Genomic DNA, 13,660 nt, shown 5'->3' with positions numbered 1-13,660 from the left:
CCTGCAAACTGCAAAGGCCACCCGCACTCCCTAGGGACCTCGTCTGCCAACCCTGAGTGTGCCTGGGCACACACACACCACACAGCTTGTGCAGCTGGGGAGGGGGCGGCGCAAGGAATCCCAGATCTGCCCCCAAAGTACTCCCAACTTTGGAAACATGATTGTAAAGGATGAAGACAGTCAGAAAGAAAGGCTTGGGGCTCCCTAGGTCACAGCCAGAGCAGGTGTGGTAGGCTTCCCAGCACCCCGGCCACCACAGCCTCCCACCCCACCCATACCCGGGGCCCCAGTGTCTACTGGGGTGCCACTGATAGAATCAGTGCTTGATAGGAGCTTGAAGTGTGCCCTCTCTGGATGAGCTGGGAGCTCAAAGGATGCCCCAGCCCTCACCAGACTCCCCCACTCTTTCCCACCAAGGACTCACCATGGGGCCCGGTCTCCCCGTAAGACCCATTGGGCCAGCCGGCCCCCGCAGTGCCAGCTGCAAGAGAAAACGGGGCAGGCTGAGAAACAGCTGGTGCTAGCAGGGGAGCCTCCGCCGGGCAGGGAAGGCCCAACGGGGGCGTCTGCAGGAGGGGGGTGGATGGAGCTCCAGAAACCCAGGACCAAGGCTGAGGGAGAGGTGGGGGTAGAACCCGGGGGTGGGGTCCCCCCTGTGGGGACCATCACTCCACCCCCTGGGTGCCGACCTCTTCCTTCCTCCCCAGCCAGCACCCACACCCTTGTGCACTCATGTTCAACATCAGCACCACACTTCCCCCCACCCCAGAGACACGTCCGGCACCCTCCAGCAGTGGGGGAAAGTTCTGGGGGCCCTCCGTGGGTAAAAAAAGTAAGTCCCGGAACAGCGAGCTGTTGGAGCTCACCATCACCTGCAGACCTCACATGGATACCTTCCTAGGGCACCCCTGACCGCCACCTGTCCTGCCCCACCCAGGGCCCGGCTCCAGGGCCCAGCTCCCACGTACCCCAGCCCAGCCCAGCCCAATCCCCCTTCCTGAAGGATCTCCTCTGCTCAGTTCTCCTGGCACTCAGTTCCCTACCCCCCAGCCCCTGCACGGTGCCATTTTCATTTTGGAAAAGATTTGTTTGCATTATAAAATCTTGTAAGCCCATCATCCATTTGGCTTCAATTAAAGCACTCAGATTAAAAGGCCAGCCGGGCAGGCCCAGCCAGTAAATCCAGCCGCAGGCTATGGGGTTCGTCACGCACGGCACTGCGTTGCATCACACGGATGCTTTATTCCATGGCAACAGCTCAATACTCAAGCCATCCTGTAATTATCCATACGTTCTGATCATTAACATCACCTCCGCTGCGCCAGAGCCACATAAATATTGTCCAAACAAGGAATTATTCAGAAGCGTCCTGAGTTGCCCCATTAGAGGCAATGCTCCACGGAAGGATCACCCACCACCCATCCCACAGAACTGGGGTTTGCTCTTGTCATCTGCAGTCTCCAATCTGACGCATTATCCATGAAAACCTCGGCTCACTACTCGGCTGATTTGCAGAGAGTGGAGCAGTCAGGGAGCAAACACTCCTTGGGAGCCCCAGGGGCTCTGACTCAGCCCCACTCCCTGCAGCGAGCCACTTCCAGGTCTCTCCACCCCTGGAGCCCCATGGGGAACAGCAGGTGGCCCCTGCACATCCATATCCAGGAGCCTGGTCCCTCAGCATGGATGAGCCCTGAGACACCTCCCTGCCCCTTCCCAAGGCTAGCCTGGGTTCCCAGCTAGACAAGCGCATGTCCCCTCAGCATCCTGATCCCCCAGAGGTGAGCACACACACCCCTCCCTGGACCCCAGGGCACCAGGGCGGCAGGACCACTTACCCTAGCCTGCTGCAGAATTGCTTGAGCCTGGGACTCCTGAGCCGACACCATGGGACCTTTGGAGCCGGCATCGCCACCCCCTCCGAAGCGGAACTGTGGGTGTTAAGTCAGAAGGTCAACGGAGGCACTGATGAGGGTGCCCACACTGGACCCCAGGGCCCCTGAGGTGACAGCAGAGCCTTGGGGGAGTCTGGTTGGACAGCATCTGGCGCCGGGCCCCTCCTGGGACATACAGCCCTAGCCCCACCTGCCAGCCTCAGCCCTGGGGCCACCTGGACACCTGCCCCAAGTCTGGGAAAAACTTTCTGGCTTCTGCGGCACCTCACTCTGCAACCCTGCAGCCCCTAGCTCTTGCAAAAAAGAGCCAAGGGCCCAGTGCAAATGCCTGCAGCGGGGAGGCCTAGCCAGGAAGGTCCTGGCTTCACACGGGGTCTCCCCAGGCTGTGCCCAGCCTCCTGGGCAGCACCGGGTCACCAGCCAGAAGACTGATGTCCCAGTGTCAGCAAGTGCCACACACTTGCCCTCCTGGACCTGGGCTCCCAGTAAAGGAGATGACACCACACGGTCAAGGGCAGGTCAGGCACAAGGTGGGACTGGCCGGTAGCATGCTCACATGGAGGTCGCAGTGGAGATGTACAGATGCCACTCAGCTTCCTTGCAGAGCCAGACTTCCCGCCTGTTAGACAGGGCAGCCCTGGGCGCCTGCAGAGAGCTGGAGGCCTCAACCAACCAGGGTCCATTCCAGAGGAGCCTATTTCTACAAGATGGCTGGCCCACATCAGAGTGACTCCGTGGCAAGGGATGGCCCCCTCGGACCCAGAGCTCAGGGCCCCCTTTCCACCACATCTCGAGCCCTGAGCCCACCCACCCCAGCCACCCACACCCACAATGAAGGATACTCACAGGCAGCATGAGCATGGTTCCGGGAGGGCCAGGCAGCCCATCAGCCCCAGGAAGGCCTGGGCGTCCAGGGGGACCCTGTGGACAGAGGACCCAAGGCAGCTGGGTGAGAATGCAACAGGGATGGACCAGGGCTATGTCCAGACAAGGAGGTCAGAGCTGCAGCCCACGAGGAAAGTTAGGAGGCAAGCACAGAAAAGCAAGACCCCATGGCGTGGAATGTTCCAGAAGCCAAGTGCAGGGAAGGGAGGGGCACTGGCCATGGGCTGAGGATGAGGAAAGGCTTCTAGGGGGAAAGGGATGAGGACAAATGGGCTCTTAGCTGGACCCAGAGGGATCTGCAGGAGCAGAGAGGAGGGAGACTGCAATCCGGGGACTGCAGGGACAGAGGTGACTCCAGGACTTGTGTAGCAGACCAAGCCAGGGCCTCTACCATCCAGGAATGTGTCCTTCAGGCCTGCATGCCAGCAGGTGAGGCCGCCCCCTGGCCCCCAAGGCCCATGTCCTCCACCTGCCAGTGAGGTGCCCTTTGTGACCCAGCCCCCACCGACGCTGCATGTGGTCACTTGGACAGGAGGCGGTCTAAGCGTCCGCTTGCTGGACAGACGCGAGGAATGTGCACAGGATACACACCCCTCTCGAGCAAGTTCAAGAGCCCATGTGCATGGAGATGACACCATGGCCCCCACAGACCCCATCAATCTGGTCTGAGGCAGGGTCCAGGCAGACACCCCTTGCAGTCTCTGGACTGACTCTGGCCCTCGCGGGACTCTACAAGTGTAAAACGAGTATGACACTATCTTCAAAAAAAAACCCGAAACATTCTATGAGCATGGCTCCTTCATAGATCCCAGCAGACTCCCACCAGCCTGGGGTGCAGATTTGCTCTGCACACAGATGGAGGTTTGACTCCCTCTTCCGGATGGAAAGGGACCCCCACGAGCCATACCCCACGACAGGCCATGGTGTTGGGTCCAGCACTCTGCACCAAGCTCGGCCGCGCTCCGGCAAGAGCGCCCACAGCACCGGTGCGATGCTCCAGGCGGGGGAGACAGATCAGGTCCCGGTTCCCAGCCAAGACGGAGAATCTGCGGCTCTCCGGGAACGATCCCAGAACAGTCCGCGCCTGAACAAACACCTGCTTCTCTCTTCTCTGGTTATTTTACTGTAGACGCACTCCTTGCTCTCATGAGCTGTTGTATAACACGATTTATACAAAATGGAAAGGGAAAGCTCCCTCTCCTCCCCGCAGGAGGACCCAACGCTGGAGCTCTGCACTGTAGGGACAGCGGGCAGCACGCACGATGGCTGGCGACACAGAGCGCACCCACAGGTCTCCGCGGCAAGGGCCTCGGGGGATGCCTCTCCTTTGCCAGGAGGTCACCCCCTCCAACCTGCCCCCCCCCAGCACCCTGTCCTGCAATCTGCTCTTTCTCTTCCCTGCACACTACGGCCTATTATGAACTTGGCCTCATTCTGTTTAACAGCTGTAGAGTTTCCCACGCACGAGGGGCTCGTCTTTGCCCCCACCTGCCCTCTGAGGGCACGTCCTGTGGTGGGGGGCATGTGAACAGCTTTCTCAGGGAACCTTGCAAGCAGAACCTCTGTATCAAAGAACTGCTCACGGGCACGGCCCTTGCCTCGGCCATATCGGAAAAAATCCTCAGAAGATGAGAAGTAGGTATGGAAAAGAAAACATCGGGAACAAGTTTTCCTCTTGGAAACCTAGGTGCTGCCCGCTGCTGAGTCTTAAGCCTGGGAGTTGGTCCCAAATCAAACCCCAACTTCAGGTGTTATAGTCCGTGTCTCCCAGGGAACAGACGCCGTCCCTGTGTGTCTTCATGGTTTGCGTGCACCCGTGTGGCACTGGAAGCTGGGACACGCGGGGGGCGGCCCCTTGTCCACCTTCCACTCCCAAAGACCCTCCTGCTGTGTGTCCTCCCTCCCTGCTCTTTTGGAGCCACAATGCTGGGCCTGCAGCCCCGCTCAGGCTGGGAAGGCCCTGGAAGGCACCCTCTCCACCACAACCAGAGCGATGCCAAGGGACGAGAGTCTCCCTCCCTGCAGAATTGGATGCACGTCTACCCAGCTGGGCGGCAGCGGCAAGGGAGGCCCACCCCATCTGTGACCTGCCTTGGGAGCTCAAGCACAGAGATGCCTGGCTGCGGTGGGGGGTGGGGGGAGTACATGTGAACAACCAGCTGTTGGGGGTTGAACGGTGGTCCCATAAGAGGTCCTGACACCCCGGAGCCCTCAGGGAGAGGGGAGAGCAGACCCGCACGCCCATCCCCAGGAGACAGGGGGACAGCAAAGAAACCAACCTGCCTCGCCACCTGCGGCAATGGCACTTGAAATGGCTCCTGTGAAGCTCAAGCTTCACACGGTCCTCAATGGACTCTGCCTGTCATAGTGCAGGGGCCTAGCCTGCATCCTTCCCTTGGTGCTGGGCGGAAGTCCAGCCAGCCAGGAGGGGACATGGTGGCACAGCGGTGGTGCCAGGGATGCCAGGGGCACCTGTGAAGCACGCTTTCCAGGGGGTGGGGAGGCAGTGAGACCCTGTGGGGCTGCTGGAGCACACGAGGCGGCCAGGGACGGATGGAGTGGGCCTCCCTTGCCACTCCTGCCCCGAGGCTACGATGTGCATCGCATTCTGCATGGAGGGAGGCACTGCTGTAGGAATGGGCCTCCGTCCTGGACATGAAGCATCGTGATAGGAGATGTATGTCTGGAATCGGGGAGCACTCAGCCTCCTCTCCCAAGGGATCTTCCAGTGCCCTCAGGACACCCGGCTCTCTTGTCCTCGGCTTCCTTCTAAGCCCCTGAGGAAGGAATGGGGGTGTCCCCACCCGCCTGCCAGGAGAGTGGGGCCAGACCAGCTCCAGCCCTGCCCTGCCTCCCCTCGGCCTGCACGGCTGGGCCTGCCCATCTGTCACCAAGGGGGCATGGATGGGGTGATGGCTCAGGTCCCTTCTCACCGGTGACACCACCCACGGGCAAGGCTTGGGGAGCTGGCGGCCATCTATCCAGTTAGGAAGCCAGGCTCGGCCAGTCAAGGTTAGATGAGAACTAATTACTAATTGGGGTGCCTGGGTGGTTCATTGGTTAAGTGACCAACTCTTAGTTTGGGCTCAGGTCCTGATCTCGGGGTCGTGAGATTGAGCCCTGCATTGGCTCTGTGCTGAACAGAGTTCTCTCTCTCTCTCCCTCCCTCTCTTTCTAAAATAAATGAATAGACCTTCAAAAAAAGAGAGAGAGAGAGAGAACTACTTGATAATTAGTAATAGGAAAGGCTGGAGAATCCCAGGATGGTAGAACCCGGCTGGGGGAGGGCAGGATCCTTCCAGACCTCTCCCATACAGACAAGCAAGTGAGCCCAACCAAGCAGGTGGAGGGGATCAGGATGTGCTGCCCCAAAACACACCATGCTGCTGTAAGGACTATTCTGAGCCAAAGGCAGCCGAGGATCCATGGACATCCTCTGCACCCCCCTCAGCCTCCTAGAAGGAGAGCGCGTACGTTTCCCTTCATGAAGATGGCACCCAGTATCCCCACTGTCCTCTGCACCAGGACAGGGAGGAGAAACCCCACCACTGGGGACTGGGAGCCAGCACGGACAGAAGTCTACGTAAGCAGACCTTACCAAAATGACCTTTCCCTTCCCTTGGTCACCCCGTATTTTGCTAGTCGCTGCTCCCCCATGGGTCACCCTCGGTTGAAACGGAACCTGAGCACTCAGGTCAGGCTGCTTCTCTGAGTTCGCACTGCCTTTCTGGGATGCTCCGTGTATGTGTGAAACTTAAAATAGTAATACAAGCATGTGCCTTTTCTTCTATCAACACGGTCTTTGGTCAGTTTAATTTGCACTCCCCAATCACAAAACGTAAGAAGATGGAGAAGTTTTCCACTTCCCCCAAAGGGATTCTGAGGTCCCTACTAGTGGTGTCAGTGTAGAATCCTGACTGTGCAGCTGGGGTCCCTTGCCAGCTAAATAGCAGACATCTGGGAAAGCTGGGCATTGGGAGGAGGCTGAGCTGTGAGCAGGGATAGCTCCCCCGACAAGGATGGCTTAAGCAGGGCCTGGAGCGGTGGGCAGTGCTCAGCTCCTAAACCAGCTCCCACCTCCACCTGGAAAGGTGCTGGGACAGCCAGTGGGCTGTAGGTTTCCCTCCAACCCCTGGGACAGCACACATTAGAGGAATGGGTCTCTCTGCTGACCCCATGCTCAGTCCCCAGGCTCCTGGATCTGGGCTTGAACCTAAGAGATACCAATTGCTTAAAACAATGATATTCCGCTGTCAGGGGTCTGGGGTACACAAAGCCCCAGCTGGCTACCCACCACTGGCCCTGTCCAGGCTCAGCCCAAAGGCAGGGACCAAGTGGGGAAGAGTGCATCCTTGGTGCTAGACCATGGCTGGCATCATGTGACCGCTGGACAGTGGACAGTCCTTGGCACTAGACCATGCCCAGCACTGTGTGATCGCTGGATGGTGGGCGGAGGGATGGACACTTGCAGCGACACAGAGGCCAACTGACCATGTCATGCACACCATGGACAGCATCTCCTCCTGCCCCTCTGGGACCATACCATGTGCTCCTCCCTTGCTGACAACTGGACTCAGTCATGCTCAACGGGGGTCCCGAGGTACCGTGATGCCTCTTGCCGTCGCCCCCACTCACACAGACCTTTGGGGACATGGTGTCCAGAGCAAGCTGGGGCACAGACTGCAGAACCCAAGCTGTCTGGTCCTGGAGCTGGGGTGGAGCAGCGGCCCCCATGTCTGCAGTTGGGGCCATGAGGCAGAGGGGAGGGGCCGGGAGGTGTGGGAAGGCCATCCCGGTCCCCCCGACTCCACCACGGAGAAAGACCCACCTTCTGTGTGCCCCTAGAGCCACCAGCTATAGATAATCAGCATAGCCGGGAATGTTGCTCCCCAGAGGTCACCGGCCACACGGAGGAGCGCCACCACCTCCTGCAGCGCTAACCTGCTGCTGACCCTCATCGACGCCATCTGGAAGGTGCACTCAGTGCTCACCTGCACGCAGGATGGGGCACCCCGCCCCCTGGCTCCAGCACCACTCTGGAGCCCCAGAGCCTGGCTGCCCGCCAGGCTGCCTTGGGAGCAGACCCCAGCCACCTCCCCACAGACCAGACCCAGCCACAGACTTGACCACTGACCCAGCCACTGACCCACCCACACCCTTAAGGCCATGCTCTCCGGGCCATGTGCCCAGCCCTGGGGATGAACGTCCCCTAGGACACACACACACATGCCCCTGGTCTCTCCTGTCCGCTGCTTAGTCATCTGCTACTAGCTTTGGATCTGACTGTGCTCACATCCATACTCGTCAGACCGGCAGGAAAAACCGACACAAAACACAAGCCACGCTGGCCAAGAGCCCCTGAGGCTGCAGTACCCTAGAGCTCCACGGGGTGTCACACTGAAATTGTGGGCTCAGCCCTCATGGCTCCACAGCAACCAGGACCATTGGGACCCGGGGACGTGTCCTTATGACCAAGGGGGCGCAGGACGGGTCCCTCTGACCTGGGAACATGTCTCTTTGACCATGGGGTGCCCAAACAGGTCCCTTTGACTCAGGGACAGGTCCCTTTGACCGGGAGAACCCAGACAGGTCCCTTTAACCAGGAGGCCCCAGGATGAGTTCCTTTAACTTGGGGACACGTCCCTTTGGGTGACCTTAGGATGTATCCCTTTGACCAGGAAACCCAGAACAAGTCTCTCTGATGGTCAGGGGGGAGGCATGAGGGGTCCTTTTGACTGGGGGACATATCCCTTTGATCTGGGGACCTCAGGATGCATCTCTTTGACCAGGGGTGACCCCAGGACAGGTCATTATGACCAGGGGGATCCCCGGGATGGGTCCCTTTGACCCAGAGCAAGCTCTCCCATACTGTTGCTTGATTTCCAACAAGGAAGACAGAATGAGGGGAAATCAAGTCCCATGAAGCTCACATACTGAGGAAGGAAGGGTCAATGCAGATCCTAAACCCACATGACCCTCACAGCACTGTCAATTCCGTTATGCTAACGCGGGCCGCAGGGCCCTCCTTGAGCCGACCACAACAGCCTCCGTGGGACTCGGGCCGGCCGGGTCTGCCCTTGCAGGTGTCACCTGTCCCAGGCACAGGGCCAGGAAGTAGTCAAGCTCCCTAAACATCCATAGACACAGACATAGGAAGGGGGGGTGGTGTGAGAGGTTGACAGGCCAGGGGCAGGGTGGAGATGGACACTGACACACCGGCTGCCTCTGCACATTTAAGCATGGCAGCCACAAAGTGGAAGACCCACAGACAAGCCCATGGAGCAGGTGATCCCAGCAAGCAGAGTCACCCCTTACCCTTTCTCCAGGGTCACCCACTTGGCCAGTGGGGCCCATCGTTCCTGGAGGTCCTGGGAGACCCTGGAATTAAAAACAAAGTCAGGACAGAATTCAAAGATACAGCCATAGGGCAACACCCCATCCCACCTTGATTCTGGAAGGATGGAGGTGGGCCCAGATGGTGCTGGGCCCCGGGGGGCCTGCAAAGGGCAGTGAGCACCCCCTCTTTTCCATCGAGGCCCTTTAAGGGGTGTCACTGATTCCCCACCACCCCCAGCACCTCCCACAGGCCTGGGGAACTAAGCACAACACTCACTGCAGGACCTTCAGGGCCAGGCGGCCCCTCCATGAGCATGCCCTGGAAAAGACAGGAGATGGTGTCTGAGACCCCAGGGCCCATGGCTCCTGAGATCCCAGCAGACCCTGCTGGTGAGGATGACCCCATGAGAGGTCAGCTCACCCCATAGTGGCTGCAAAGAATGACTCCAGGAGGACCACAGTCAGGATGCATGCCCACCAGCAGCCCAGAGCATAAGGACTGCCAAGTCCACGGGACCCTCGGCCGCCCTCCCTCTCAAGCCCCTCTCCCTGCCGCTGCCCCCCCCCACCCTTACGGTCTTCACCCCCAAGTGGGGACAAGGCCTCCTGCCCCCCACCCCATCAGCCTGGACCCCAGAGAGGCCATGTGGGTAGCAGAGGGGTCAGCAGACAGGGCTCCCTGACTGGGGTGCCCCCACTTCCAGCCCCTTCCCAGGGCAGGACTCCCTTCCCTCCTGCCCAGTGGATACCAGGGCCAGGCACCTCCAATGTCCTCTGTGTCTCACACCCACTTGAGGGGGCTCTGAGACAATGTACCACCGTGCGGGAGGGCAGGGGTCTCCTGCCCCCTGCAGGGCTTTGCTTGCTGAGAAGGCAGCAGCAGAGGGAGCTGGGCATCCTGGGACCAGCTAGGATCTGCCTGGCCTAGCTTCAGCCACACTTATGGCCAAGGACGGGGGCCTCCTGCCCCCACTTCCCCCAGAGCAGAGGAAACATAGATTGCTTCCCTCTAGGGATGGTGTGAGCTGCTGTGCTCAGACAGTCCTTCCACAGTGGACAGTGCTCTTGAGACATGTGGGACAGCCTCCCAAGGGGGACAGGTGCACACCCAGCCGAAGCTCAAAGACCCGCACGGGAGAGGGGCACCAGGCCGCGGGGCCCTGCGACCCCCCAGCCTCCCCTCCAGGGCTCCCTGCCACCACGAAGGCGTGTTTACACAGATGTGTACTCAGAGGACTACGTGTGCTCAGGATGCACACAGACAGCTCCTCCAAACAGCTTTCAAATTGCCTCCTCTGACAAAGGCAGCTGGGGAGGCTTGGCCATGGAGCTGGGATCAATCTCTGGCCTCGGCGGGCCCCAGGGCCTGCCATGTCTTCCCAGACATGCTGGCATGGTTCTCGGGGAGCTGGGGCAACATTGGCCACAGATCTCCATGGAAGCTGGACCAGAGGTGTCCATGGAGGCCAGGGAAGGAAGCCAGACACCAGGACAAAAGGGCTCAGTGCAGGGAGAAAGGCTCAGCTGACGAGGGAGAGCGGTGGCCCTCTCTGGGGTGCTAGGCCAGTCCACACACACACCCCACCACCACCAGGGTGCAGACACCTTCCCCGAATTCAGCAGGGAGGGTAGTCGTGGCCCAGCTGAAAACAGCTCTCAATGCAGGTGCCTCCGCCCCTCAAAGCACGCACAAAAGTCTTTCTATCAAACCCCAGGGGAGAAGAGAGCCGGTGATCCGTGTGCCGCCCGGGATGTTCACCAGGGGACACAAGACACTGAGTCTGAGGATTAGTTCCTGGGGTCCCAGGACACCCACAAACCCAAATCCCCTCAATTGAAAGGGCGGCTGCCCTTTCCAGGAGCTGCTGACCGGCTGCTGAATGACAGGAGGTGCGGCTCGGAGGGCAAGAAAGAGCTGGTTTCCGAGGGCTCCACTGACATGACGAGCCCCTCTTCCCAGAGGGCAGGTGCTGGAGCGGGGTGGGGACAGACAGAGCAGCGGCCACCCCACCCTCTGTGGTCAGTAGTCTGCTGCGAGGCCCACACCAGCCGGCTCCCAGGCCTCGGCCATCTGTTTATGGAGCTAAGACTTTGAGGGCATCTCTGGGTTGAGAGATTCCAACTATTTACACAGTGTCCCCAGGGGCCCAGCAAGGGGTTGGCAGACAAGCAGAATGGGCTGGGGCGGGGCAGTGCTGAACGCCAGGGCCAGAGGAGGGAGCCCTCCCCGAGCTGCGTCCAGATGCCTCAGTTTCCCTCATGACACGAGGCAGACTTTGTGTAGACACGCTGTCTGTGCTGGACCCCATAAAAGGCACCCTGAGTCAAGAGCAGGTCCATCTGGGGACTAGGATATCTGGGGAAATGTGCGTGTGGTTAGTGAGACCAGCCAGGCTCAGGCCAGCGAGAGCTCACCTCTGGCCAGGGCACCCTATAGCAGCTGCGGCACACTCACTGTCCTTCTGGGGCACCCCCTCCCCAGCTGCTGGCTGCACCGTGCTTCCCCCAGCTCACCCTTCTCCTGCACCCACATTACCCTCAGATAAGCCATCTTCCTCAGACCCGCAGAGAGCACTGGAAGGGGATGTTCTCAGCCTGAGAAAGGACGTGTGTCCAGAGGCCACAGCCCCGTGGGGCTGATGGATCCCACCCCTGGACAGTCCCAGAGGGAAAACAGAGCCGCACGGGCTGCCTTCACCATCATCCGGATGCTTGTAAGGCCAGGCATAGAGCCAAGCCGCAAGGGCGCTGCTGAAACTCTGCCCGCTGGGTGTTCCACCCCAGAGATGGGCCACGTCCCGTCTGCCCTGGCCATGGGGCTTCAGGTCTCTCTGGGGGAGACCAAGGTCAAGGCTTTAAAAGCACCTTCCCAGGACCATGGGAGGATGGAGGCCACAAAATTCCCCATCCCAGGAATCCAGGGGCCTAACGTCCTGGGATCTACAATGTCCTGTCCCAGGCTGCAACACCAGGAACCACCCTCAGCCCAGCTCCGCCTTGTGACCGGCCTCGGGGCAGGCCACTGGCCTCCTCCCTCCGGCACTTGAACAACGTGGCAGGGTGGGCCTCGGCCAGGCCCTCCCCGCTGTCATGTCCACAGCCACCGCCCGGCGCGCACTGCCTCACCACCACAGGCAGCTGCCGGCCCGCCCGCCGATCACGTGGAGCCTCGCCGCCTGGTCAGGGCCTGACCTCAGCAGTTCTCGGGCCTTGGGGTGGACCTCAGTGCTCCCAGCCGTGCTCCCATGGCAGCAGGAAGCGGCTCCTGGGCCCCGACCATGAGCCCCCCACTCCATCAGTAGCCATCGTGTCTACTCTCTGTGACGCCGCGCCCAGCAGGGTGAGTTCCTCAAGTTCCCCGGCCATGGCTTTACGGACAGCCTGCCACACATTGCTGGCTTCCACCAATGTACCCCACACGGTGGCCACGCCAGGCCTGGGAGCGGCTGGGTCCACAGTTAACCCCCGGTGCTGCCCAGCCTAGATCTGAGGTGCCCTGTGAACCCTCTGACCCCTCTGGAGGGGCTCCCCTCCTTCACACAAGCTCTTTCATCCCAGCAGGTGCCCAACGAGGTGCCCAGACCACAGGCGCACAGCACAGAGGTCTGACCAGCTGGAGTCCCAGGCAGGGGCGCCTCCGTCATGGCCAGGAACATTCCCCCACCTGAGCCCCTTTGCTCAAGCCTCAGCCACAAACGGTGTGTAGCGTCCATGAACGGCGCCACTGGCTAGGCCTTGACCTGCACGACCCACATGTCTTGCAGCCCCGTGACCTCAGAGAGGGGATAAGAAAATGCCTTACTGGTTCGATGATGGCAGGTTCTCCCTTTTGACCCTTCTCGCCTCGGGGTCCTTCGATCTGGGTTCACAAAACACAGGTGGACAGAGGATGAGCAGAGGAGGAAAGGGAAGGCCCTGCAGTCACCAAGCAGGGGCCACTCACAGCCCGCCCTCCCCAGGCCCCAAAGGTACCAGTGGAAGGTGCCCCCGCGGCCTCTCACCCCTTCGTAGATGGTGTCCTGGTTGGCAGGCATGCCCGGCCCTATCTCCGACGGGGAGACAGTGGGGTCATAGTAGGGGTCATAGTAGGTCTCATCCAGGTTCCGGATGGTTTCTTCTGTAAACTCCCCTTCCAGGTCATCCTCAGGAGGCGGGGCAGGCTGGGCAGGAAGGGACAAGAGGGGTCACCGGAGGATAGTGCGGCATTGGACAGAGACCCCCTCCCTCCCCAGCCCCACAGCCCGGGGATGCCAAGGACGGGGCCTCCTTGGAGCCAGGTCGAATGTGTTGGGGCAGCTCTTGGGCCCCAGCAGCCTCTTCACACATCCTCTTGCCACAGGGAGACTTCACCCCAAGCCCCACAGGACCCCGTGGCCAGCTAGGGCTGCACACTGTGGGGAAGTCAGTGTGCTGTCAGGTGCCCTGGCCCAGGGCCTTGCATCTTGGGGTGACATGCCCCCTACCCTATCCCACTGACAGAGGGGTCGCACCCATCAGAAAGAGGTGTCTGCTCTGTGGCCGTCAAGGGCCTGGCGTCCTGCAATGCC

General features: G+C 60.4%; 1 protein-coding gene across 2 annotated transcripts in view; it reads right to left on the bottom strand.

Moving 5' to 3' along the window:
- COL5A1 (collagen type V alpha 1 chain) overlaps positions 1-13,660 on the bottom strand; it is a 151,936-nt gene that overhangs the window by 72,455 nt on the left and 65,821 nt on the right. For both annotated transcript variants that reach the window (XM_055334639.1, XM_055334645.1), the window contains exons 8-14: positions 13,115-13,273; positions 12,916-12,972; positions 9,391-9,432; positions 9,093-9,155; positions 2,739-2,813; positions 1,836-1,928; positions 425-481 (exon numbers count right to left, since the gene is read on the bottom strand). In XM_055334639.1, coding sequence (XP_055190614.1) covers positions 425-481; positions 1,836-1,928; positions 2,739-2,813; positions 9,093-9,155; positions 9,391-9,432; positions 12,916-12,972; positions 13,115-13,273 — 546 coding nt within the window. The remainder of the gene's footprint in view (positions 1-424; positions 482-1,835; positions 1,929-2,738; positions 2,814-9,092; positions 9,156-9,390; positions 9,433-12,915; positions 12,973-13,114; positions 13,274-13,660) is intronic.

Source organism: Nyctereutes procyonoides, unplaced genomic scaffold (assembly GCF_905146905.1).
Source record: "Nyctereutes procyonoides isolate TBG_1078 unplaced genomic scaffold, NYPRO_anot_genome, whole genome shotgun sequence".
NCBI lineage: Eukaryota > Metazoa > Chordata > Mammalia > Carnivora > Canidae > Nyctereutes > Nyctereutes procyonoides.
Note: the sequence above shows the minus strand (reverse complement) of the source record. Positions and strands in the feature narration are given on the sequence as shown.